This window comes from Chamaea fasciata, unplaced genomic scaffold (genome assembly GCF_029207755.1).
Source record: "Chamaea fasciata isolate MVZ Bird 193981 ecotype frontalis unplaced genomic scaffold, bChaFas1.0.hap1 SCAF_5, whole genome shotgun sequence".
Classification (NCBI taxonomy): domain Eukaryota; kingdom Metazoa; phylum Chordata; class Aves; order Passeriformes; family Sylviidae; genus Chamaea; species Chamaea fasciata.
The window spans coordinates 64,080,504-64,106,251 of NW_027094090.1; the positions used below are offsets into that span (position 1 = coordinate 64,080,504).

A 25,748-nucleotide genomic window follows, 5' to 3' on the forward strand; every position below is an offset into this window, starting at 1 on the left:
CGCTGGCGGCGGAGCGGCGCTCCGCACGGCTGACTTCCGGCTCTTTGTGTCCAGAGGGGTCGGGACTCTTCATGGCGCGGCCGCGCCGGGCCCGGCGGGAGGGCGGCGGCGGAGCGGCGCTGTCCCAGTGAGGAGCCGCGAGCCGCCGACATGGAGCCCGAGACGCTGGAAGCGCGCATCAGTGAGTGCGGTTGTGACCACCGCTCCCCTCCCAGTGGGGCGGGAAGGGCGCGGGCGTGGCGGGGGGCGCAAGGGTGTGAGGGAGAGGGGCTGGGGGTCGCACGTGGTCGCCGTGCGCACCTGGGGGCTGAGGGTGAGACCCCAGGGCCGAGACAGAGATGGGGGTGCGGTGGGTCAGCAGGGAGGAGGGGGCGAGAGTTTGTGCACGGAGCTGCTATGGGAAGGGGCGAGTGGATGGATACGAGTGTGTTTCTCCTCCCACGCCATCCCCTGCTGCTGCACCCGCTGGAGTTGGGAGGGAGGGAGTGGGATCAATGATGTCCCTTCACAGGGTGGAAACCTGTTGGGTTTGTTTTTTTTTTCGTACCGTCCCCTCCACCTGCCTGCAGACAAAGCGACAAACCCCTTGAACAAGGACCTGGACTGGGATGGTATCAATGCGTTCTGTGAGCAGCTCAATAAGGAGCTGGAGGGGTAAGTGCTTTGTCCTTTTCACAGGCTTCTCCAGGTTACAGGCCTGGTTCTGATTTCCCACCCAGCAAAATCCAGTGGGATTGCCCCAAGAGCTGAATAGGCATGAAGGCCCTCAGTGTGGGGGTAGGTGGGCGGTCCTGGTCCTCTAAGGGAAGGTTCCCTCTGCATTTTGAGGTGTGTCAGTGCCATATCAGCATCTTCAGCTTGCAACATGCTTTTCAGCTCTGGATTCCCAGACAGAAATGCAGGTACCAGGCTTTTTGTCAATAACCAGCAAGCTTTTCTTTTCCCCTCACTCCTTCCAGTCCTCCACTTGCCACCCGACTTCTTGCCCACAAGATCCAGTCTCCACAGGAATGGGAAGCTATCCAGGCCCTCACGGTAAGGGCATCTGCAGGCTGGTAGAATTAGATGGAGGGGCAGGGCATGGAGATGCTCCATCTTGACTGGAAAAGCACGGGAAGCTTTGAATTCCCTCTGAGAAAGCGCTGGAGCACATGGGCCCTTGGGTGGGAGAGGGACTGAAGGTGGTTCCACAAGTCAGGAGAGGTTCCTTGGAAAGGTTTTGTTCCTAGAAAGATCATAGCCTGTTGAAGTTGTATAGGATGCTTTTTGGCTTTTGTTGTGGTGGCCTTGGCAGTGCTGTGTTAATGGTTGGACTGTACGATCTTGATGGTATTTTCCAACCTAAAGGATTTGGTGATTCTGAATCATGTTGTGGATTCACACTTTGAAACCCTGGTGTTTATGACCTCTCTAAGGGTTATCCCTTTGGATGGGCTGTTAAGCCATTTCTGCAAAGGCTGGCCCCAAAGACAAGAATCTTGCTTCCCTGTGGGAGGGGACTACCTGGGAGGGAACAGGGAATGTCCCTTTGTGCTGCTGTGACAGTAGCCACAGGCTCTGTACCTGGTGAGGGGGAAGCAGTAAGGAGCTGGCTCCTGATCCTGCTGCTGACCCCATGCTGGGGCTCACCTGGCCCCTCTCCCCAGGTGTTGGAGTCCTGCATGAAGAGCTGTGGCAAACACTTCCACGATGAGGTGGGCAAGTTCCGCTTCCTCAATGAGCTCATCAAGGTGGTGTCCCCTAAGGTGGGTCTCGCAGCATCGTGCTGGAAGGGACTGATGCCTGGTGACAGGAGGGCTTTGGGAAAAAGTGGTGCCTGAGCAAATGGGTCAGACACCCACTGGGATGTGGGCAAAACAGAACTGTTAGTAGGAGATCTGGTCCTTGCTTCCTGGTGCATTTTCTGGTGGGAAGTGAGTTTTCAGCCCTCTGTTCAGGCTGATTCCTGTTGTAGGAAGCTGAAGGCCAGCAGGACATGGTGCAGCCAGCACTTGTGAGACTACTGAGCTCATGTGCGTGCCTAGAGTCACCTTCCCTGCATCCGTGTTGGGCTCTGTCTGTGCTGCATGTACTCAGGAACCTCCCCCAGCTTTGACAGGACATGTCTCTCTGGGGTGTCCCAACCTAATTGAGATACTCTTGGAGGGCAAGCCCAGGCTTGGTCAGTGGTGTTCTGGTGAGTCCATCTGAAGGACCAAGTCATTACTAGCTCCTCTGCTGACGCTGCTGTTCCTGCAGTCGAACAAGCTGTGCGGGTTCTCCTGTTCAGTCAAGGCAGTGAACACCAGCAAGTGTAGAGTTAAAGGAGCAGAGGCTAAATATGACTAAGGAAAATCTTTGTCTACCAGTCACAGCTTGTGATCTGTGATGATAAATAGCCCCAGACAGTGACAGCAGCATCCTTAAGTCGTCTTGCTTGGCACCCTAGAGTATGTCCTCTGCCTTAAGCCACTTGTCTCTGGTGGCACATGGCACTGTTTCTACCACCAGTACTCCCATCAGACCCATGTGAGAAGGCTGAAAGATGATTGCATGGCTCCTGCTTGGGTGCTGGTCATCTGGGGCTCACCTTGCTCGGGGTCCTGCCTCAGAGACCATTACCCACCTGCCTCTCCCAGCCCTGCTGTCCCCTCATTCCTAAGGGTCTGCCTTGCTGAACAGCTTCTTTTTGTAGGACCCTTCCCTTCACAAGGTGACAGGAGACCTGCCTGAGCCTTCCCACCTCTCCCTGTGTGTTGCTGAGGAGCTGCTGCTGCAGCATTTCTCGTTTTTCTGTGATGGAAACCAGGCACAGCATAGGATGTGTTGCAAGGCCCTCATGAGCTTTCCTGCTTGCTTCCTCTTTCCTCCTTGTGGCATTGGGAACGGTCTCACTTCTCCGGGGAGGGCAAGGAGAGGAACAGGCCAGACTTGGAACGGCTCAGATCGGCTTTCAAGCCACCTCTTTTCCTCTAGTATCTTGGCAGCCGGACATCAGAAAAAGTGAAGTCAAAGATCCTGGAGCTGATGTACAGCTGGACATTAGGGCTGCCTCATGAGGTGAAGATATCAGAAGCCTACCAGATGCTGAAGAAGCAAGGTGAGAGGCAGTCGCCTGGAAGGGGCAAGTGGCCAGATGATTTTGCCCTCCTTCATTTTTTGTCTGGGCAAAATCTGAAACAAGCTCTCCCTTTCCTCTGCCTAGATCCAGGGCATCCATCAGTCTGACTCAGCACCAGGGTCAGGAGAAGGAGCAGGTGCCTTGAAGCTCCTGGCTGAGCAGAGGGAGTTGCTGAGTTGGAGGGCACATCTGCTTGCTCATGGGAGATGGGGCACTGGATAGGTCTGGGGCTGAAGGGCTGCAAGTGTTTTGGCAGCAAATGGTGGAATTTTCTAAGAGGGGATATTTATGGGGAATGGAAACACGGTCCAGGATCTCAGGTAACAGGATAACCCACACACCCTTAGTCTCAATTGGATTCAGTGGGCCATTAGGGAAAAAAGACCTGGGTGCCAGTGCCATCCCTGAGTGGGTGAGTCCTCCTGATCTCCTTCGGTTTCTACTGCAGGGATTGTGAAGTGTGACCCAAAACTTCCCGATGATGCTCCTTTTCCACCACCTCCTCCTCGACCCAAGAACATCATCTTTGACGATGAAGAAAAATCCAAGGTGAGGGCTCTGTGCAAGGAGAGGGACAGTAGGCATCATCTTGCTGCTTTAGTACCTTATGTCCCCCTGATGTAGAAGAGTTAAGGTCCCTGCTTCACTTGGCAGTCCTTCAGAAAATGCATCACAGGAATGCTGAGGGCCTGTTCTAAAATCATGACAAAGGAAACATCCAGAGAAGTGGGGCATGTGGGTCTGTTTGACCTTTGGAGCACTTAGCTGCAGGATGGTGCAAAGGGTGAGGCACTGACCTGGGTCCAGGCAGGTTCGGGGAGGTTTGCTGCTGTGAGCTCTCTAGACTCCAGGGAGTTTAAATCCCAGCCCCAGATGCTGCTGCTGTTATCTCTTCCCCACCCCCAGGACTGCAATCTACTTATTGCCCAACCACTTAAACCACCTGGACCCATCCTGTGTTGTCTTTCCATCAGAATTGTGTCACCATTCAGGCAAACCTCTGCATTATCAATGCTGATACATTTAAGCAAGTACTGGGCTCCTCTGGGTCTAGTTCTGCAGCAAGAGTGTGATGCCAGTTTGCTACAGGGGATATAGTTTGCCTCCATGGGTCAGTGTTTGCAAATTAGGATTTGTAGGTGGGCAGTGGGACTGTTCACTGACTGTGGAGAGGGTGAGAAAGTGGGAGTCCTCTCTCTTCACTAGCAAAGAGGCGTGTGAAGATAGCTAAGTAAGAGTCCATTACAATGCCATGCATAAACCAAGTTTTCTTCCTGTCTCAGTGCTGCTGCACTCCGGACTCTCCACGGTGGGTAATGAGCAGGCTGGAGCAGGGTTTGAATGCAGGGGATTTTCAGGGAAAGACCTAGCTTGCATAACCAGGACTACAACAGGAAAAGAAAGGCCAGTTATACTTCTCTCCGTGGTCTCTTGATAGGCCACAAGCTCCTGTGGCTGTGCTTTCTAAACGGTTAGAATTGTCCATTGCCTCTTCCGGATACTGGTTTGGGATGGGGGGAACTATTTGCTCTAGTGTTGCAAGAGTGACTCTGGCTGCCATCCCTCCGCTTGTACTCAGAAGTACCTTCTCTTTCGCAGACACTGGCTCGCCTCCTGAAAAGTTCCCATCCTGAGGATCTCCGGGCTGCCAACAAGCTCATCAAGGAGATGGTTCAGGAGGTGTGATGGGGGAAGAAGGGAGCTGGGGAGTCATGGTCTGGGTGGTGATGGTTGGCACCAAGGGAGCACTGGCTTTGTGACCTCATGCAAACATACGGAGCTTCTGCCCAAAATTTGGCTGCAGCAGCTGTGAAAGAGTCTGTGCGAGTTCTACTATTCCCTGGCTACTTGGAGGAATGGCTCTGGGTGCATTTTGTGGCCCAAGCCCTGCTGCAGCACTACAGCAATTCCATCCCTGTCTGGCATGTTCCTGCCCAGAGATGACCTGGGGTTTTCCACTGGAGTGGGAGCTGTTTTCAGGGCAGTGTTGCTGGGCTTTAGTCCAGGCTGGTTGGCTGGCCCAGCCTTCCTCCTCTCCTAGTTAGGACATCCTTCCCCATGTGCTTTCCATCCAGGACCAAAAGCGCATGGAGAAGATCTCCAAGAGGGTGAATGCCATTGAGGAGGTGAACAACAACGTGAAGCTGCTGACAGAGATGGTGACAAACTACAGCAAGGGGGAGACAACAGAAAGCAATGAGGACCTAATGAAGGTGAGGAAAGGCAATCCCAGAATCCTCCTTGGGCTTAGCAGAAAGGGGTGACCCTTATCCCCTCATCCTCCTGCCTATTTTGCACACCCAGCTGAGCATCCTGCTGCTCAGTGTGCTCACCTCATCGCTGTTTCTCCGCTCCCCCAGGAGCTGTATCAGCGCTGTGAGCGCATGAGGCCCATGCTTTTCCGGCTCGCTAGTGACACAGAAGACAATGATGAAGCTCTAGGTAAACATATCTGGCCCTTCTCATTCCTGCTGAGACTGCCCTGGGGTGTCAGTGTACCTTGGTGCAGCCTGCAGCAACAATGGTGAAAATGCTCTCTGCAGCGGTTTTGTTTGCAGCAACTTGGGCCTTGCTTTGAAAAAACAGACAGAGTTGGGGTATAAAAGTTACTCTCTCCACTATTTTCACACTTATTTTCAGCGGAGATTCTGCAAGCCAATGACAATCTGACCCAAGTGATCAATCTCTACAAGCAGCTTGTACGGGGAGAAGAGATCAATGGGGAGCTGGTGGCCAGTCCCCTTCGAGGTGAGGAGACTTGAAAAATGGGGACAGAAAGGTCAAGCAGAGGGACCCTGTTGCTGGTTTCCTGCAGAGTAAGAGAAGACTGAGAGAAGTGGAAAGGGGAAGCCTGCAGGAGCTTAGAGTGGGGCTGGTGAGATAAGGAAATGGCTTGTGGATGTGACTGGTGCATGAAGAAAGGGAACTGGAAGGGAGAGCAGGGGGCTGTGATGAAGGATGGGAACTACCCTCACCACACTGCATGAGGACTGGATAACATTTTCAGATTCTTTTCTTTTTGCAGGCAGCAGCTCAGCGCTTCTAGATCTGTCTGGCCTGGAGCTTCCAGCAACATGCCCTTCCTACCCAGCCTTGCCCACCCTATCAGGTGGCTCAACAGTCCCCGTGCCTGACCAAACTGGGTCTGTCTCCTTGCTGGATGATGAACTCATGTCTTTAGGTGAGAAATCCAGAGCAAGAGCTCTTTGTTCTTTGACTCTGGGTAGTTCTCCTTTGGCAGGAACATGAATAAGAGAGAGCTCTGGTAGAAGTGAATAATGAAAGATAAAAAGGTGTCCTTCATTTAGTGTGAGAGAGAGGAGAGAAAGACCCTGCTGTGATTCTGAACTTCAGTCCCATGGTGTTTTCCTGGCTAGTCAGAGAGAGCCTGTAAGGATGTGCCCACTGATTTGCTCTGGGTAAACTGACCTGACAGGTGAATCAAGAGTGATGCAATGGCCATCCCCAGATGGGATCACAAGAGTGGGTCACCCCCAGCTCCTCATCTTTTCTGCTTGCTGTTGAAGTCATGAGCTGACAACAGATGCACGGGACTTCCAGAACTGTTCACATGAAATCATGTGAGGTGCCAATCCTAGAAGGCTCTAGAGGCCTGCTTTGCACAACAAAGTGTCTGTTTCCCAAGACAAGTGCTTTTGAGAACAACAGCATCAAGTAGACAACACGGTCAGTCAGATTGGTCAGCTCAGTAGTAGTCATTTTTCTGCCAGTTGCAGTGAGAACTAAACTATAAGTGAAGTTATCTGGACAGAAAAAAGCCACTAGCAGCCTCCTGGCTCTCCCCCATGCAAGGATGGGGGCCAGAGATGAAGACCAGATTGATGGTTCTGCCCTGCTGCTTCTGTGTCTCACTCAGGCCACATTTAATGCTCTTACTGATTTGGTAGGTAAGCTTTATGTTTGTTTTTACTTCTGGCAGGCCTGAATGACCCAGCACCACATCCTGTCCAGGCTGGTGACAGCAGTGGCTGGAACAGCTTCCAGGTAATGCGCTGGGAGCTAGGGCAGAGGGTGGTTAAAAGCAACAATATAGGTAGGGAAATGTGCCACATCTGATGGTTGGTGCTGATTTGCAACCCTCCTTTGGGGTTCTCTTGTGTGCTCTTTTCAGTCATCAGACAGCAATGAGCTGAGCATCACCCCTATCATGGCAACACCACCAGTCAAAGCAGATGCTGGTGCATCCTCCCCCAAACCATCTCCTAGCAGCATTGGCCTGGATGACCTGGACCTCCTGGGCAAGACACTGCTGCAGCAGTCTTTGCCTCCAGAATCTCAACAAGTGCGATGGTAAGCACCTGGTGGTGCAGTCTCACATCTCTCCCAATAGTTTCCATTTCTGGGGCACTGGACAGAATTTCAGTGCCCTGTTCCACTCCTTGCTCTCTCTTCCACTGCAGGGAGAAGCAGCAACCACCCCCTCGGCTCACCCTGAGGGATCTGCAGAACAGGAGCAGCTCTGGCACCACAGCCCACAATCCCAGTGCTCCGCCTGTGCTCCAGAGTATTTCCACTAACCCCACACTGCCTCTGACCTCAGAGCTGCCTGCCCCTGCTACAGTTGCAAAAGCTGCCACTACACTAGCAGGAAGTACTGCAATCCCACCACAGCCTCCTGCTACTACGCTGCCCCAGGAGATCTCGCTGGCCAACATCACTGTGCCTCTGGAGTCAATCAAACCCAGTGAGCTTGGGAAAAAGAGGGGGGCAGGCATGGGGGGATTAAACCCTGCACACATGGAAGGGAAGAATGTGAAGAAACTCCTTGCTTGTTGGATTTTGTGGAGGCTGAAGAAGAATGATGTCTATCACTTGTGTGGAGTTAAGGTGATAGGGAAAGATGCTGTCAGACCAGTTCCCTCCTGGCTGATGGCTGCCTGTCCCTGCCTTTCCCACAGGCAGCATCCTCCCTGTGACAGTGTATGATCAGCGTGGCTTCCGTGTCCTCTTCCACTTTGCTAAGGATGCCCTGCCCGAGAGGCCTGATGTGCTTGTGGTGGTGATTTCTATGCTTAGCACGGCCCCGCAGCCCATCCGCAACATTGTCTTTCAGTCTGCCGTCCCCAAGGTAAGACCACTGCTGGGGCTGAGGTCCCCAGAGTGGGCCAAAGCATGATTCTACTTCTGCAAGAAAAACAGGGTGGGTGGAGAGAGCAAATGGGTGTGGGAGCAAATTCTGTTACCTTCAGATTAGTACAATGTTTTTTCTCTGACTAGACAGCAGAAGCTTCCCAAGTACAGGAGCAGGGCTTCTGGCTGCCAAGTCACTCTCAGGAATGTGGTCACTCTCTTCTCTCACTCTCTCCCTAGATAATGAAGGTGAAGCTACAGCCTCCCTCAGGCACGGAGCTGCCAGCATTTAATCCCATCGTCCACCCCAGTGCCATCACCCAAGTCCTGCTGCTCGCTAACCCACAGAAGGTATAACAGCATTGTCCCTTGGGCATGAACAGAGGCTGGTCTTGGTGCCTAGGCAAAGCCTCACTACCCTATCCCTGCTTCCTTTACTCAGCAGCATCTAAGATGTGAATGGTTTGTGCTTCATGCCTTTCTTCCCATTCTTCTGACTGCTTATCCTTTTTCTCCCATCTCCAGGAGAAGGTCAGGCTACGGTACAAACTGACGTTCACCATGGGAGAGCAAACCTACAATGAAATTGGGGATGTGGACCAGTTTCCCCCACCAGAATCCTGGGGAAACCTCTAGGGCCACATATTGCAGGCACTACACTGCAGATTCCTTAGGAAGCCAGCCCTGTGGGGCTGGAGCAGCCAGAGGAAATGAGAGGGTGGGTGGGGGCTGGTGCTCACGCTCTATTCTCCAGATGGCCGGGCAAGGGCCAGAGGGAGCGTGCCTCGAGGAGGAGAGCAGAGATGCCAGGAGATGTTCATCTCACAAGACTAGAAGTGGAGTGGAAAGCTTCATGTATGTGAAGTTGCCTTCCCTGCTCTTCTGAAGATGACACTCCCTCCCCAGTCTGTCCAGCTTCTCTTCTAACCCTGCTTTCCTGCTTTAGGTGCATAGGGAAACAAGGACAGGGAGCTTTAACACCTCAGCTCAGAGCAAGGCCTAGCAAAGGAAGATCCTTTTCCTTGTCTTCCCCCTCCACATTTCTCAGCCCTTCAGCTACTTTGTGCTCTATGGTGCTCTCTCTTGTCCCCCTTGCCATCTCCTTGGAGCTTGGCCCCAGTGATTCCATCTGGTGGGATCACACTGGAGCTGATGAGCAACAAGGCTGGGCAAAGCCTAGGTATCTCTCCAGCACCAGAGAGCAGACAGCTGTCCTTGCTTTGGGGCAGGGGTGGTCAGGAGGAGTGATCATCACATATCTCTGTCCTAGCTGCTTACAGAGCTGTTGGTGAGAGGTGGGGCCTCAGGCTGGGAAGGGCTTGCTTTGGGCCTTCCCAGCACCTTCAGCTGGCATTCTGAACCCCTACAGCTGGGAAGCTTACACCATTCCCACAGACTTTAACTATCATAGCAAGGTTTGGGAATGGTGGCCAGAGGGGCACACTGTGGCAGTTGAGTCTCCCTGCAGCCTCCTGCCAGATGGGGAGAGGAAGCAGCAGTTAAGACTTCCTTTCCCCAGCTGGGCTGGAGATCTTCATGGGATGGCGGGTTTTCTCAGCTCTTCAGTGTCCTCTTGCAGAGGGGTGAGTGATGGGCTGGGAGTTGGGGGGAGATGGGAGCCCAACTTATCACCACAAAGCTCTGCACTGGAGCATGGGGGGGGGGGGGGGGGGGAGGGGTTCAGCTGTGCCTTGTGCACCTTTGCTGCAGCTGAGGGCGGGCCTGGCTCTCTGTGCCAGGAAGGGTGCTCGCCCCAGCCGCCTGATCACTGTGACACAAGAGCTGGGATCTGCAGGCACAGAGGAGACTAAGGGTAGCACACCCCAAGCAATCCCCAACGCCATGAGACTTTGAACCATGGGAGCTGCTTCCCATCTGTAAGCTGATTTGGAGAGGGCCTGTTCATAAAAAGCAGAGGCAAGCTGTGGTCTGCATCAGCTTGCCAGAGGTAGAAGGAAGTGTGTGAGAGATGGAGACGAGCAGGGTGCCTCACACTCCTGGCTTAGGGCAGCGAAGGTGATGTGTCTCAGACCTGGGCACCACGGGCAGTAAAAGAGAGGGGGAAGCAAGGTCTTTATGCTGGGATTCAGCTGTGTCTTACTTCCCTTTCCCATCTCTTCAGGGTTTTGTATGGGTTTTTTCTTTGCAGATCTTGTTTGGTTCTTGAATAGACTTGTGTATATATTTTCAGTGCAAAATTCTGTAAATGGAAGAAAACAAACATTTAAAATGAGACGCCCGGCGCGAAGAATCTGCTGTATTTATGGGAAATAAAGAGTTCTTTCCTGATACTGCTCCTCTGTCTTTTGACCCAAGGAACACATTTTTTCCGCTTACTTTCCTGGACACCTGAGAAGCTTCTCTGTACCCAGCTGAAATCCTGCCCCTTCAGTCCTGTAGTTTGTCTCATTCACTCAGGCCCTTGCCACAATGATTTCCCTGCTCCATGAGCAGGGAGTGGGGACTGTGGAATTCCCCCTGCAGTTCTCAATTCCTTTTTTGAGAGCAGTCACTTCCAGGCTGTGAACTGGGTGCTGCCCACTTCCCTCATGCCCCATGGAGAGGCAGTGGGAAGCAGGGCTTCAGCTTGCTCCCGTGCCCCACATGACTGCAGCTTCACCACTGCTGGTAGCAGCACTTGGGAGTAGCTCCGTGAGGCAGTTTTACTTCAGAGGTACAAAGGGGATCTCCTCTGGCAAGCAGCAGCCCAGGGCTGCAAGCAACTCTGATACTGGTATAAGGAATGGCCTAGCCACCACTTGATGTAGCCAGTGAGGATCTGGGCTTTGCTGCTTCTTTGCAAGAGGGGTTTGAAGCAACTGCCTGTTAAGAGCACCCCCAGGGTTCAATGGTGGGGGATCAGATATGCTCTGCCACAGGTTTAGAACAGCCTGGTGTTTTGGGCAGGGAGAGAATGGTGCTCTGCCACCCCCATAACCACTTGAAAACAGCTGCCAGCACTGCTTTGCTATACAGTAACTGGAGACTTGACCCTTGCCAAGAAGGACAGCCTAGCAGCCCTCAAAGTTTTGCTCATCTGGCTTCAGGGCACTGATGGAATGGCCCTTCTGCCTTGTTTTCCTTTGATGCTTGTCTCTTCTGCCCACAGGCTGACCGCTTCTCATTTTGGCTCGGTTTGCTGCTTCCTTTGCCAGCCATGTAACCCAGCCAACAGCAACCTCTGCTCTCTCTTAGTGCAGGTGGAAAGTCCTATCTGTAAGTAGCCAGAAATAAGGTGAGATTTGCATCTCATAGAGTCAGGACCAAAAGTCGTGGTGGTGTGAAGTGGATGTTTTCCGACACACACGCGCACACAGACACAAAAAAAAAAAAAAAAAAAAAAAAAAAAAAAAAGCTCTGGTGCAGCTCTGCAGAGACCAGGCAACAGCCGAGCCTGAGAACCGGGAGTTTGCGGTCCCCGTGCAACTGCGGGTGCTGCTGCCCCTGCTCGGAGGAACTCTGCTAGCGGGGGTGGGGAGGGACCTCTACGAAGCACAAGGCAACAGGCGTTGGCTGCAGCTTCGTGGTGGTTCCGGAGAGCCCCAGCGACGGCAGGGGGGGGGAAGCAGGGTGAGGGGTGCGGGGTGGGGACGGTGCAGGGGTGGCTTTGCTGCTTGTGCTTTGCTGCCTTTGTCACAAGAGGGTATGTCGCAAGGGAAGGGGTTGGAGCTGCACCCGTGAGCACGGAAAGGTGCCTGAGGAGTGTTGGCAGAGTTGGGTGACCAGGTAGGGCAGGGTGTACATCAGGGGCTCTGTATGAACTGCACAGCCAGCTGGCACCAGCACGGGCTGCTCCACGACACAGCTGGTGGTGGGCACGGGAGGGAAGGGGAACCACCCCAGCTGAGACAGAGAGCAAGAAAAAGCATGGGCCCTTCGCTCGGCAGCGGCATGTGCTTGTCCTGCCTTGTTATGTGTATGCTGTAATAAAATTTCCCTTTTAAGGCTGGGCTGAAGTTATTTTTACTTGTGGGGTGGTGACAGGAACACAGAACGGAGCAGGAGCTCTCTCTGAACTGTTCTTACCTGATCTGCGGCAGAGGGGCGGACAGAGGAGGAAGGAAGCTCAGAAAAGGAAAGGGAGCGAGAGAAGGGAGCTCAAGGGAGGGGAAAAGAAAGCAGGCAGGGCATCCCCAGGGAGGGACTAGGGAGGGGACCAACTGGGGAAACTGAAAAAGAGGGAACGAGGGAAGGAGGAAGAGGAGTAAGGCCGGAGAGGTCCTCCGGGAAAAGCAAAGTGGCTCCGGGGAGAAGAGGGGCTACAGGCATCCAATGCCAAGTATTACCGAGGGGAGCTGAGCCGGTACAGCCAAGCAGAGCAGCTTTTGTGGTCTCCTGACTCTCAAGATGATGAAAAGACAGTTCAATCGAATGCGCCAGCAGCTGTCCCATCCCAACACCACAATTAGGTAAGGACTTACTTCTCCACTACCTGTACCGGAGGGAGCGGGATGTGGATTCTGGAGGGCTTGTGCTGGGGCTGGACTGACCTCCCAGTGCTGGTGGCCTGGGAAAAGGGGAAAGGGGGAGAAAAACTTTAGGGGTTAAATCATCTTCAGCATAAGCTTAGGGGCTTTGGGAAGGCTGCATTGGTGCTGCTCAGCAGTAAATGATCCTCAAGCCCAGCTACCTCTCCCAGGGCCCACAGGTATTGCATTCACCAGGAAACAGGGCTTTCCCAAGTTTGGCTTCGCCAGGATGTGGGGCAGTGGGGCAATGGGGAGGGACCTTTCAGCCACATGCCCCTGGCTGTGCAATGACCAGGAGGGTGATCAGGCTGGGACCTGCCCTCCCTGCTGAGTCTGGGGTGCCCCACAGGAACCAAATGCTCTGCATAGCTCTAGCCAGTGTAAGCAGCCCAGAATGCCCTTTGAGGAGAGGACCAGGGGTCCTTGGATGGACCCATGGAGAACATACAGCTTCACACAAAACCCTCTGTTCCTGTCCTACCTCTGTCCTTTCCTTCTTTTTCTCTTTGGCTTTCCAAAGCTCTCCCCTTGCAAAACCAAGGATTGAAATAACAGGGCTGGGCCCTCCTTGCCCAGCTCCCTCACTCCCTTTCCTACTGCCACCTCTGCAAGTTCCCAGCACTGGGTGGCTAAGTGGGACCAAGAGCGTCCCCTGAACCACTGAGGTCCTTCAGCCAGCCCAGCAAATGAACCACAGGGAAGCAACTCCTACATACTGGTGGCCTCTTGCTCTCCTTGCATTCCCTGGAAGGGAGCACGATGACTCTTCCTTCAAGATTTCTCATCTCCATGACAGATGCACCTCCCTTTTGCTTAATCCCAGGCAGGCAAGTTTCAAGCAGCTTGTGAAGTCCAAGAGCAAACTCTTCACCTGCTGCAGAGCCTCTCCTCTGTGGACCATGACCTCACGTGATCTTGCTTGCCTTCAACCAAACCACCCACATTTCCTGTAGTTCCACATCCTCATCCCACATTGGCTTTGGCAGGCAGTGAAAAGAGAGAAACATGAACTGGGGAAAAAGTAGCAGCAGATGGAAATCAAATGGGGTTCCTGGGACATTGCAATGATAGCAGGCTGTGAAGCAAGACTTCCTCTATGGGAGGCATCGGGGAGGTTTTAGGGTCATGGTCGTGGTGGGTTTTGAATTTGGTTTTGAGCAGAACCACAGAAAGCTGGGTTTGTGTAGGCCTTTCTGGAGGGGCTGGTATTGGTCTTGGACCCGTGTTTGACCACAAGGATACCCTTGCTCCTGAACCAGTGGCCCCACAGCTACTTACTGCCCTGGCCTGCAAAGACATGTGCCAGACTGCAACATCACTGCCCTGGATTCATCTTCAGGGGAGAGATGGGCAGTCAGGGGCAGTAAACATCCTGCTCCTGTTGTGGCCCCACTAAGCACTCTGACTCCAAAAACACAGGTCACATCTGGACTTTTTGACTGAGGTGCACTCATCTGGAAACCCTGTCTGACGGGGTGTCCACCAGTCAGCAAAGTTGGTTACCTTGCCCTGCTCCTGCTGTTCTTGTCCTCCCAGGCTCATCCTACCCATAGCCTTGTACCTGATGGTCCAGGCTACAGCCTGTGTCTCCTGCTCCCAGGGGCTCAAAGAGAGGCGGGTAGGATGCATAAGGACCTGCCTTCCCAAGGAAGCTGAGTGGAGGTCATCCCCATTTGCTGATGATTCCTTCTCCTTCCTCTGCAGAGCCCAAGAAGGAACTGAGCTCCTGTCAGAAGATTTGCAGCAGGTGAGGCATGGGCTGGGCTGGCAGGCGTGTGTCTGCTTGTGCCTGGGTGTGGGAACCTGCCCCCGCTCCTGCCTGCCATTCGTCTTGCCAGCACGTCCAAGTCACGGGCCTGGGATCTGCCAGCATGCCAGAGGGTGATTTCAGGACCATGGGATTGGCAGGCTCCTCCTACCAGTAAGGGCTTTCCCAGCTGCCACAAAGGGATGAATCCCGACCAGGAGTTGTGCACCCTTTTCACTGGACCAGACATTCTGGGCTGTGGCAGTTTGCTGGGCAGGTGTCATGGTTTGACACTGGCCAAACGCCAGGCAAAGTTGCTCACTCACCCTCCCCTGCCACAGCTGGGCAGAGGAGAGAAAAAAATAATGACGACTTCATGAGCTGAGATAGGGACCAGGAAAAATACTCCAAGGGCAAAACAGGCTCAACTTAGAGGTACAAAGTAAATTTATTACTAACAAAATCAGAGGGGGTAATGAGAAGTAAAAGAAGGCCTTAAAAACACATTTTCTTCCCCCAACCCTTCCCTCCTTCCCACCAACAATGTAGGGGACAGGGCATGGGGGTTTTGGTCAGTTCATCACCCAAGATCTTCTTCCGCTGCTCAGGGAGAGGAGTCCTTCCACTGCTCTGCTGCACCACAGGGTCCCTCCCACGCAAGACAGTTCTCTATGAACTTCTCCAGCATGGCTCCAAATCTCATGAGCAGCAGTCCTCCCAAAACTGCTGCAACGTGAGTCCCTCCCACAGGCAACAGTCCTTCCAAAACTGCTGCAGCATGGGTGACTTTTCCACGGGGTGCAGTCCTCCAAGGTCAGGCTGGTCTGGCCTGGAAGCAAGGGCCCCCTCTCTCCATCGAGTCTCCCACTGAGTCACAGCCTCCTCCAGGCATCCACCCACTCCAACATGGGCACCTCCCTCACAGGCTGTGGGTGGATCTCTGCAACCCCCGTGGATCCCCAGGGGCTGCAGGGGAACAGCTGCCTCACCATGGTCTCACCACGGCCTGCAGAGGAATCTCAGCTCTGGTGCCTGGAACACCTCCTCCCCCTCCTCCTCCACTGACCTTGGTGTCTCCATGTTGTTTCCCTCACATGTTCTCACCTCCTTCTCTTGTCTGTCTAGAAAACAACTGTGTCCTCACTTTGTTTTTTCTTCTTAAATATGTTTTCACTGAGGCATTACCTCTACCTCTAACTGGCCCAGGCTTGGCCAGCAGCATGTCCATCTTCAGAGCCATCAGGGATTGGCTCTGCCAGACATGGTGGAAGCTTCTGGCAGCTTCTCACAGAAGCCACCTCTGTGGCCCCCCCTGCTACCAAAACCCAGCCCATGCAAAACCAACACAGCAGGCCATTGTCACCCAGAGCTGGGTAGCGGGGAAATGGCCTCGAGGTGCTCAAGGTTGACAAAATGGGTTCCCCGGTCCCACTTTTCTGCCCCCAGATTGAGCAGAGGATTGAGCCGGCCAAGCGAGCAGCTCACAGTGTGTCCAAGAGGCTCCAAGCCTGCCTGCAGGGACAATGTGGCTCCGAGATGGACAAGCGAGTGGTGAGAAAAATCTTCACATCGCAGCCTGTGCTCGCCCCAGCTCTGTTCCTTGCCAACAGTGGGGATGCCAGGTCCCTGCTTTGCCAGCTTTGCTGAAGAGTGGCCCAAAGCTATGCCAAGCCCAGGTCCCAGCATGTGCCTGGGATAAGCAGAGCAGGGTAACCCTCTCAACCATCACTAATTGGGGACACTCCTGAAAGAGAGACAGTGTCTTTGCGTTGAATAACCCTCCAAAGCCCTTGTTGTCCATGTTCCTTCCCAAATCCCCGTGAACTCTGGCACCCATGGTGTCCTGTGGTGAGGAGCACCACAGTGTGGCCGGGCACAGTGGTGTCACCACTTCTCTCCCAAATCCTTGGCTCTGTGCAGAAGAAGCTGCCCTTGATGGCTTTGTCCATGGCGATGGCTGAGAGCTTCAAGGAACTGGACACAGAGTCCAGCCTTGGGTAAGTACTGGTGGGAGAAAGTGCCAGGGTGACCCCCAAAAGATGCTGGTAGTGACACTGTCATGGCTCACGGGCTGCTATGGCTCAAACCATGTCCCCAGAGCAAAGACTGGTGTTGCACTGGGAGAAGGGACAGCCAGCACCTTCAGCCTCCCATTGCAGAGTAGGGCCAGGGGCTGGCTCAGGGTCCCATGTGGGTACAGGTACAGTGGGGATGTTGGGTCAGAGAGGAGCATGGCGCCAGCCCACAGTCATTTAATCTCTGTCCCACACAGGAAAGTCCTGGAGATGGGTTGCTGCATACAGAGCTCACTGGCCAAAATCGTGGCTGAGTTTGAGATTGCCCTGGAGCACTACGTCCTGCAGCCGCTCAACAAGCTCAGTGAGGTAGTCCTGACTGCCGTACTGGCTCCAGTCTCCAATCTCACCACTCCTTCTTGTGTCCCCAGGCTTCCCCCAATCACTCTGACCCTCTCTCCCCCAGGAGGAGCTCCCCACCATCCTGAAGCACAAGAAGACCCTCCAGAAGCTGATTTCTGACTGGAACACAATCAAGAGCCGGTATAGGGCACACTGCAGCCCTGGGGGGCCAGGGGATACAGAGCACAGCCCCCAGACAGGTTGGGGGAGAAGGATAATTGCCCTGGGGAGTCAATTTCCAATAGCTCTTCAGGAGCACCCAGCTAGCTCCTTTCTGTAGGTGCATCTTGTTCTGGGCTCAGATGCTGATTCCATAGCACCAGAGAGAAGGGCAGCTCTGCTGCTAAAGGCAGAAAAGAGCCCCAGTGATGCTTGGTACACTGAGATCACCTTGTTCCAGCTCTTGCCAGTGGTAGCCCTTGCCATACCAGATTTCTCTGGAAGTCTGCACATCTGTTTTACCCAGCATTCCTGGCACTGAGACCATAATTGTGCCTCTTCTTCCCCACCCCAAAGGCTGAACCAAGCTGCCAAGAGTTCCAGTAACAGCACTGGAGCTGGTGCTGGCCCAGGGGCATCTTCTGCTGCCAACAAACTGGAGATCTTGAAGGAAGAAGAGGAGGAGGTGAAGAGGAAGGTGGAGCAGTGCAAGGTGAGATGGTTACTTGCTCTCCCTTATGGATCAGCTCCAGGCTGTAGACCTGCTCCCCTCCACCAGTCTTGTCCAAGGTGACCCCATGCTGAGATGGATTGCAGCCGGCCAGCACGTCCTGCCCTCTGAAAACAAATGAGCCCGTCAAGCAGAAATAGGGAGACTGGCCCAAGCCCAGGGAAGAAAAAGACTAAAGGAATTCAAAGCTCAAGCTGCTGCAGAGAGGAGGCTCCAGGGACTAAATCAGGGAGCATATGGGGTCCCCTCAGGCTGGGAACCAGCTGAGCTAGGATCTGTCATGGGTGGCACGGAAGTTTTACATCAACTTTCTCCACTTCTGCCCTATTTCTCCGAAAAGCCCAGCACCTCATCTGGCAGAGGTCATGAGCTCACTGGAGCTGAAGGTGCAGAGACCTCTTGACCCTGAGTCGCTTGTGCCAGGACCTTGATCATGGGGCAGGTTGCTGCCACTACCCAAACATAACTAATGGAAGCAAGGAGAAAGCCCCACTGCACCCAGAGACCCTGTCTAGACCACTCACAGACCAGATGAAAGGTCTTCATGAAGGTGTCTCCTCTTCCTTGGGTGCAGGGAGGGGATGGAAGATTGCTCTTCTTTGTGCCTCCCTTCCCAGGATGAGTACATGGCTGACCTCTACCACTTCTCCACCAAAGAGGACATCTACGCCAGCTACTTCATCAAAGTAAGTCCTCTGTCTCACTTCTCCCCAGTGTGTGAACATCGACTGCAACATGTCTGAGCCCAGCCTTGCCCCCATACACACCAAGTGCCCCCAAGCAGGGCAGGGGACAGACCAAGGCATCAGCAGATGCCTATACCTGGCCTTGCTCCAGGCACTGCAGTTTAATGCCACCACCAAGTGCAAACAAGCAGCTTGTCCAGATGATACCCCTCTTCAATTGGCCCTCTACCCCTTACTAAAGACACAGTCCCATGGACCCCTGGTGGGCTCCCCTTGCAGCTCCCTCTTTGCCCTGTCTTTGTGTGGGTGCAATGTCCTGGGAATGGGTACCTCTCCAAGAGGGGCTGGTGCCAACTGAATGCTGTTTGCCTGTCCCCTGTCTGGCAGCTATTGGAAATCCAAGCCCAGTACCACCGGCAGTCACTGGAATCTCTGGACTCAGCTCTAGCAGAGCTGAGGGAAAGCCACAGACCAACAGGTACCCTCTGGCTCTCCATGCAGCCTGGCAAGGGCTGCAGCTGAGCCCAGGGGATACAAACGTGGCCAGCAAAGCTGGAAAAGGCTCATTTTCCCTCCCAACATCTGCTGCAGCCTACCATATTGAGCTGGTAGGCTGTGGACTGCAGCTTGACGTGGACTGCAGCTTGACATGGACTGGGGATGCTGCCTGTCCTTCCTCTGCCTCTGCCTCTAGCCAGCCAAGTTTGGCTTAGAGCAGGATGTTGCCATGGCCAAATACTGGATGGTCCCAGTGTCCACCATCCCACTTGACATTTTACTTCCTCTTCCAGAGCCTTCCTTCACAACAGACACCCCGGTGACAGGGTACTATGGTGTGTCCCTAGAGACACACCTCAAGAGCTTGGGCCGGGAGATTGCACTTCCCATTGAAGCCTGTGTCATGATGCTGTTGGCTTCTGGCATGAAGGAGGAGGTAGTGTTTCCTCATCGCCTTTCTTCCCACTAGATGCACTCCTCCCAAACTCAAAATGCATCCCTTTTCTCTTCATCCCATCCTCAGGGACTCTTCCGGCTTGCAGCGGGCGCCTCAGTGCTAAGGAAGCTGAAGAGCAGCTTGGCCAGCGGCTCCAATGCCCTGGAGGAGTTTTATTCAGACCCCCATGCTGTGGCTGGTGAGTGCCAGCAAGGCAGGGTGGGGGGACACAGTTGGGCAGTCCCTACCACCCCTCAGCAGCCATCAGCTCCACTGCTCCCCCTCTCCTCCCAGGTGCACTGAAATCCTACCTGCGGGAGCTGCCCCAGCCTTTGATGACCTTTGAACTCTATGACGAATGGGTCAAAGTGGCCAGGTGGGTCCAGGCACGGGGGTGGAAATCCCAGGCAGGTCTCAAAAAGCCCCCAGTCAACCCCCTCCATCCTTGCTGGCACTTGGAGCAGGGGTGCTCTGTCTCATTTGGGGAGATACGAACACAGTGCCTCTGTGGATGCCTGCCTCCACAGCCCGGTAGAACAGGACATCTCCATCTCCAGGGTTATGGCCTGCACTGAGCAGCCAACACTGGCCTTCCTCCTTGTTCAGTGTGTCCCTCTCTGCCACAGGGAACTGGTTGAGCTCTGCTCCTCCTTCTCTCTTACAGCTTAAAGGACATTGATAGCCGCGTACAAAGCCTGCGAGACACCTGCAGCCGCCTGCCCCAGGACAGCTACAACAATCTGAGGTGTTTTGTCAGAACAGGGCTTCTTCAGCCCCAAGCAATCACGAGGTAGCCATTCCCTCCTCAAGTCCGTACTTACTAAACCCTTGCCCTCCTTTCACCCCACAGGTATCTGATCAAGTTTTTAGCCAAGCTGGCTGAACACCAGGAGGTGAATAAAATGACCCCCAGCAACATTGCCATTGTGCTGGGCCCAAACCTGCTGTGGTCACAGCAGAGCACAGGGTAAGATCTGGTTAGAAGGGGTGGGAAGCAGCTCCCTAGCCCCAGCTGGGATGACCAGAAGGCAAAGGCCATGGCAAAGGCTGATCCAGCAGCCTTCAGGCTGGTCTAAAGCACTTATACCTCTTCCATCCTCAAGTCCTGTCCCTTGTTCCCATGGTCCCCAGGCTGCATGGCCCCTCACAAAGCACATGTCCACTCTGCTAAGTAGTAGAGGAACACACTAAGACCCACTTAAGAGAACGGGCTGAAGCACTTGTGACATGGGTGGCTTTCAACACCACTGGCCTCCAACACCAAACCAGGGTTCCCAGGACAGGGAAAAAGGCCCATCACCCACACTGCCATGGCCCTTGTCTGGGCTGCCTTCCCTTTAGACCCTGACCCCTGTGGAATAAATACAAAATTTGGGGTTAATGCCCCCAAACCCTTTCTCTGATGCCTCCCCCACCCCTGTCTCTCAGAGACCCCATGCAACTGGACTTGGCCTCGGTCTCCTCCATCCAGGCTGTTGTGGAAGCCCTCATCCAGAACGTGGACACTCTCTTTCCCGGAGGTAGGGCCAGGGCATCACTTGGTGGGCCACAGCAGAGCGTGACAGGGAGAGGAAGGGAAAGGAACATTTCTCCATCTCCAGGAGGAGAGAAGTGGGAGGCTGCTCAGGCTCCCTGCTGTGGGGTCATTGCTCTGGGTGGCTTCCTCACAGGATCTCCTCCTTTCTCTTCACCCAGAGCTAGATTTCAATGTTTCAGGCATGTTCATGCCGCCCACAAACACTGGAATTTGCAAGGCTGCCCCTGTGGAAGAGCCAACTCCTACAACTCCTCCAGCCAGTACCCTTTTGGATGGAGAGGCGTAAGTCTGATGGGAGCTAGAGGCTCTGGCTGTCCCAGCTGTCCCCATGTCCTCCCTCCCTCCTGCCCCACTTCAGGGCTGTACCCTCACAAGTGGCTGCAAGGTGCCTTGCAGCCAGGATCATCACGCCCGAACAAAGCCTGACTTGCCCCATTCTCTGCACAGCACCTCCAGGGACCCTGAGGCCAGGTCCCAGCAGGCATCCCCAGCACTGCCCAGGCCATCTCCTGAAGCTGCAGGGCCACCAGCTCCGATGACGACTGACAACACCACCCGCAAAGGTTAGGGTGTCCCAGATGCTTGGGAAATTACATTCCCCAATGCCACCTCCTGTGGCTTAGTCATCATCCTGCTATTCTCCACACAAGTGGGCACTGGGGATGTCCTTGTCACCAAATGAGGGGAAAGGCCTCTGGCCAGGGCAGCATGGCCAGGATATAGCCAAGATGGGGCTGTGGGATGGACACAATATGTCCTCCAGTGTTGAGTTGAACACCTCCGGTAAAGAGGTGTCAAAGCTCATGGCCCTTTGTGAAGGGAAGAGGGAAAAGCCCCCAGAAAAACTGCTGTGTGCTTATGTCTTCAGGACAGAAGCTGGGCAAGGGGCAATTTGTCTGACCACCTGTCTGCAGCTCCCTCTGCCCCTTGGAGAGATCCTAGTAGAGAGGACCCCAGCTCACCTCATCTCTTTTTTCAGGCAAACGCCCAGCTCCAGCCCGACCCACAATGCCACCACCTCCTGTGACGCAGCCCCGGAGCATGGCTCCTGCCCAGGCAGCCAGCCCCAAAGCCCTGCCACGACGGACAGCGCCCAGTCGAGTCCCCTCCATCCCACCACCGCCCCCTCCGCAGCCAGCACCCCGCCACAGCCGAGATGCCCCACCATCCCCCAAGCCTTCCACTGGTGAGGCTGACAGAGTGGCTGCCATGGACTGTGTGCTGGGAACCACAGAGGAGGGACAGCCACTGCCTGCAGGAGGAAGCCCCCTGGTCACATCAGCCCCAGAAGGACACCCCAGAGAAAACTGAACAGGGTGAGGGGCATGGGGAAATCACAGGTCGAGGAGATGGAATCTGGCACTTCCCTGGGACGCAGCAGATGCTGTGGAATGCCAGGGTGGCCTGAGGGACTGCACCTCTTGGTCCTCCACCTTGTTCCCTTGGCTCACACCACCTGGCATGCTTTGCCTGCCTTCTCTCGCTCTCCTGTCTCGATCTCTATCTCCCCACACTACCATGTCCATGCCAGAGCCCAGCCACCAGTGAGGGCCCAGATCCCTGCCCACATCTCCCACTGCAGGCCCAGACACTGCCTGCAGCTTTCGGGCCAGCACAGACAGCTTGGCCCCATGGGGGCCATTTGCAGATGCTCAGCCATGATGCCAGCCCCATTTTCCCTTAAAATGCATTGCCCCAGGAACACACAGATGGATATACATAAATACAGATACATATATAGATAGACAGATAGATAGATATAGATATATTTGGAGTGCATGTTCTATAAGGAGTGGCTGAGGGAGCTGGGGTTGTTTGGCCTGTAGAAAAGGAGGCTCAGGAGTGACCGGATCGCTCCCTACAACCCTCTGAAAGGTGGCCATAGCCAGTGGAGATCTCCTCTTCTCCCAGGCAACACGAAGACATGGGTCACAAGCTGCACCAGGGGAGGCTTAGGTAGGACAGCAGGAGGAATTTTTTCACAGAAAGTGATTAGACATTGGAATGCTGCTCAGGGAGGTGGTGGAGTCAGTCCCTGGAGGTGTTTAAGGAAACATGTGGCACTTACTGCCATGGTCTAGTTGACATGGTGGTACCATGTCGGTCTTAGGCTGGACTCGATGATGTAAGAAGGTTTTTCCAGCCTAACCGGTTCTGTGATATTTTGCCAATATTTGAAAAGCTGGTGTCAGAGTCGCAGGCTGGCATGAGCGGGGCACACTTGGCAGTCTGAAATGCCGCCGGGTGCAGCCCAGGGGCGGCAGCAGGGCGGAAAGGAGGCGGGAGCGCGGCCAAAGCCCACGGCCGGCGAAGACGCGGGGCCGGGCCGTAATGGCGACCACGCTGCCACAGCCCCGCCGGCCGGCAGGGGGCACTCCGCGGCTGCGCGGGCACGGCGGGGGGCGCTGGCCGGGCACGGCGGTTCCAGCCAATGGGCAGCGCGTCCGGGCCTGTCCCCGCCCCCTCCGCGCCGCCGTGACTTTGGGGGCCGGCCCTCGGCCCGGCCCTGCCCCTGGGAGCGCTAGGGTCTCCCATTGGTGGCGGCGGGTAGGTGGGACGCGGTGATAGGTTGCGAGGCGGGGCGGGGCGCGTCGGGGGGCGGTGATTGGCTGCGCAGTGGGGCGGGGCGGGCTGCGGCGGCGGCAGCAACAGCAGCAGCAGCATGGCGAGCTGCCGGCGGCTGAGCGGCGCAGGGCTGCGGGAGGTGCTGGGCCCGGCGCAGGGGCTGCTCTTCGACTGCGACGGCGTCCTGTGGGCGGGCGAGCGCGCCGTGCCCGGCGCCCCCGAGCTGCTGGAGCGGCTGCGGCGCAGCGGCAAGGCCGCCCTTTTCGTCAGCAATAACAGCCGCCGCTCGGTGGCCGAGCTGGAGCGGCGCTTCAGCCGTCTCGGATTCCGCGGCGTGCGCGCCGAGCACGTCTTCAGCTCCGCGCTCTGCTCCGCACTCTTCCTCCGCCAGCGCCTTCTCGGCGGCGGCGGGAACGGGAGCGGGGCCGGCCGCGTCTTCGTGCTGGGCGGCGAGGGGCTGCGCGGCGAGGTGCGTGACGCCGGCCTGCGCCTGGCGGGCGAGGGCGAGCCGGCACCCGGCGAGCCGGTGCGCGCCGTCCTGGTGGGCTACGACGACCAATTCACCTTCGCCAAGCTGGCGCAGGCCTGCGGCTACCTGCGCGATCCGCAGTGCCTGCTGGTGGCCACCGACCCCGACCCCTGGCACCCGCTCAGCGACGGCCAGCGCACCCCCGGTGAGCCCGCGCCCCGTCCTGCGCCGCCCCGGGGGGAAGGGGCTGGTGGCGGGGGTGGCCTCGGGTGGGCTTCGCTGTCCCAGTGCGGGCGAGGCGGTTCCCTGAGCGGCAGGACAAGCAGGGATGCCCTGGCACGTCCCTGCCAGCTCCCGAAGCAGTGCTGCCAGCGCCCCGCTTGCCTATCCTGTGGCGGGACCCGCGGTGCTGAGCTTCCCGCAGCTACTTCTGTTCCTCCTCCTTCCCTCCCTGCAGGGACTGGCAGCCTCACAGCCGCAGTGGAAACGGCTTCGGGCCGCAAGGCGCTGGTGGTGGGGAAGCCCAACACATACATGTTTGATTGCATCGTGGAGCGTTTCGGTGTCGACCCATCCCGCACCCTCATGGTGGGAGACCGTCTGGAGACAGACATCCTCTTCGGCAAGAACTGCGGCCTTGCCACCATTCTCACCCTGACAGGCGTTTCCCGCCTGGAAGAGGCGCAGGCCTACATGGCCAGCGACAACGCTGCTGCCAAGGATCTGGTGCCCAATTACTATGTGGACAGTATTGCAGACTTGATACCAGGCCTGGATGAGTAACAGTTTGTACATGTGAGGGTGGAGGGGTCAGGTTCCCCATCCCAGATCTCCATCTGTTCCCATTTCTCTCTCACTGCCCTATTCCCTCAATTCCTCGTTTCTTCACGTGCCAACATCCTTCTTGGGGGCAAAATGGGAAGGGGATTGGCAGGAGGGGACAGGTTTCAAGTTGTCTCCTTTCTGCTGAGAGCTATCCATGATGGACAGATTCCTTGTCTCCCTCATTGCCAGCATCTTTGGGAGAGAGCTGGAGGCCTCAAAGCTGCTGGAGGGAGGGGGGCGGGGCGTGAAATCAATGTCTGTGTGGCCTCTCCCCCTGCAGGGGTTTGGGACTGGTTGTTTTAGTGTTTTTCCCTTGGATAACCAGTGGCAGCCTTTTACTGTTGTTCTTTGAGTTGTAGCTCTTGACTTCTGAGCTGCATCCCTGCAGTTCTGTGGTAACTCCCTCCTTGCCAGGGAGGCATTGTCACCCACCTGGTGTCTGTCAGTGCCAGGGCATGTGGAAGGAGTGTGCCAGAGCTCTGGAATCATGAATGAGAGCATCTCTGCCTCCCACAAGCAAAAGAGATCATTGCCTCATCTCTTCTCTCCCCTATTCCTTACAGATGTTTCCCCCACTAGCCCCCTGCCCCGACCCAGTTAATTACTGTGCCAGTGTCTATCTGGAGGACAGAAGAGACTGTTTGAGGGTATTTTCCTGTGCCAAACAGACAAGCTGTGACTGCGCACAGTGGGTCTGCAGTTGTACCTTGTTTTCAAGCACCCTTTCTGAAGGAGCTTGTGAAAGACAGAGGGCTCCTAGACCATGACAACACAGCACGAGTGAACTGTATGGCTCCCTGGTTGCCCCTTCTCAGTTGGATTTTGTCATAGTACAGTGAGAGAAAAGTACTGATGGGGGTCTGTGCTCCAGCTGCTGGTGTGCAGGTGAGATAGTGATGGTGTTGTCACTGCTGTGAATGTGTCACAGTCCTCAAAATCATTCCTTGCTGCTTTGTCTTTCTACATTTTTTTTAATTTCTTGATCTAATTTATCAAACTTATTTATTGTTCAAATATTGTATTATTTGTATAAATTATGCTGACTGGTTGCACCAAGGGGACAGAAGGCAGTGCCTTTGGGCATCCCTTACTGTCCAAGTCCCATGTTGATGTTCTTATACTCACTGTGTCTCTGTATATAATAAAGTGTGAGCATAGGCTGGAAATTACCTCTTTTTCTTTCACTCATGGTCCCATCAAGATGAAACTGCCCTCGGTATCTTTGAGCCTTCACAGGT

At 55.1% G+C, this 25,748-nt stretch overlaps 3 protein-coding genes across 4 annotated transcripts; all 3 read left to right on the top strand.

The window, feature by feature from the left end:
* Window positions 1-54: 54 nt before the first annotated feature.
* On the top strand, window positions 55-9,837 carry GGA1 (golgi associated, gamma adaptin ear containing, ARF binding protein 1). Its single transcript, XM_066184071.1, has 17 exons — window positions 55-181; window positions 570-654; window positions 960-1,035; window positions 1,647-1,745; window positions 2,956-3,079; window positions 3,549-3,649; window positions 4,700-4,780; window positions 5,176-5,313; window positions 5,461-5,542; window positions 5,741-5,848; window positions 6,126-6,281; window positions 7,041-7,105; window positions 7,233-7,411; window positions 7,522-7,805; window positions 8,020-8,189; window positions 8,432-8,542; window positions 8,717-9,837. Exons 1-17 carry the CDS (start codon window positions 151-153, stop codon window positions 8,825-8,827), a joined length of 2,001 nt encoding a protein of 666 aa, XP_066040168.1. The 5' UTR covers window positions 55-150; the 3' UTR covers window positions 8,828-9,837.
* Window positions 9,838-11,830: 1,993 nt separating this feature from the next.
* SH3BP1 (SH3 domain binding protein 1) lies at window positions 11,831-22,861 on the top strand. 2 transcript variants are annotated; one of them, XM_066184076.1, is made up of 18 exons: window positions 11,831-12,600; window positions 14,365-14,407; window positions 15,854-15,958; window positions 16,328-16,404; window positions 16,680-16,791; window positions 16,889-16,965; window positions 17,341-17,476; window positions 18,112-18,180; window positions 18,568-18,658; window positions 18,972-19,114; window positions 19,202-19,313; window positions 19,409-19,490; window positions 19,779-19,859; window positions 19,965-20,081; window positions 20,543-20,634; window positions 20,810-20,933; window positions 21,099-21,214; window positions 21,631-22,861. In XM_066184076.1, exons 1-18 carry the CDS (start codon window positions 12,539-12,541, stop codon window positions 21,960-21,962), a joined length of 1,971 nt encoding a protein of 656 aa, XP_066040173.1. In that variant the 5' UTR covers window positions 11,831-12,538; the 3' UTR covers window positions 21,963-22,861. The 2 variants fall into 2 exon arrangements, with proteins under 2 accessions (XP_066040173.1, XP_066040174.1); XM_066184077.1 differs by lacking the exons at window positions 18,568-18,658; window positions 18,972-19,114.
* Window positions 22,862-23,313: 452 nt separating this feature from the next.
* PDXP (pyridoxal phosphatase) lies at window positions 23,314-25,676 on the top strand. The gene is made up of 2 exons (XM_066184657.1): window positions 23,314-23,890; window positions 24,143-25,676. The coding sequence occupies exons 1-2, from the start codon at window positions 23,314-23,316 to the stop codon at window positions 24,466-24,468; spliced, it is 903 nt and encodes a 300-aa protein (XP_066040754.1). The 3' UTR covers window positions 24,469-25,676.
* Window positions 25,677-25,748: the final 72 nt, after the last annotated feature.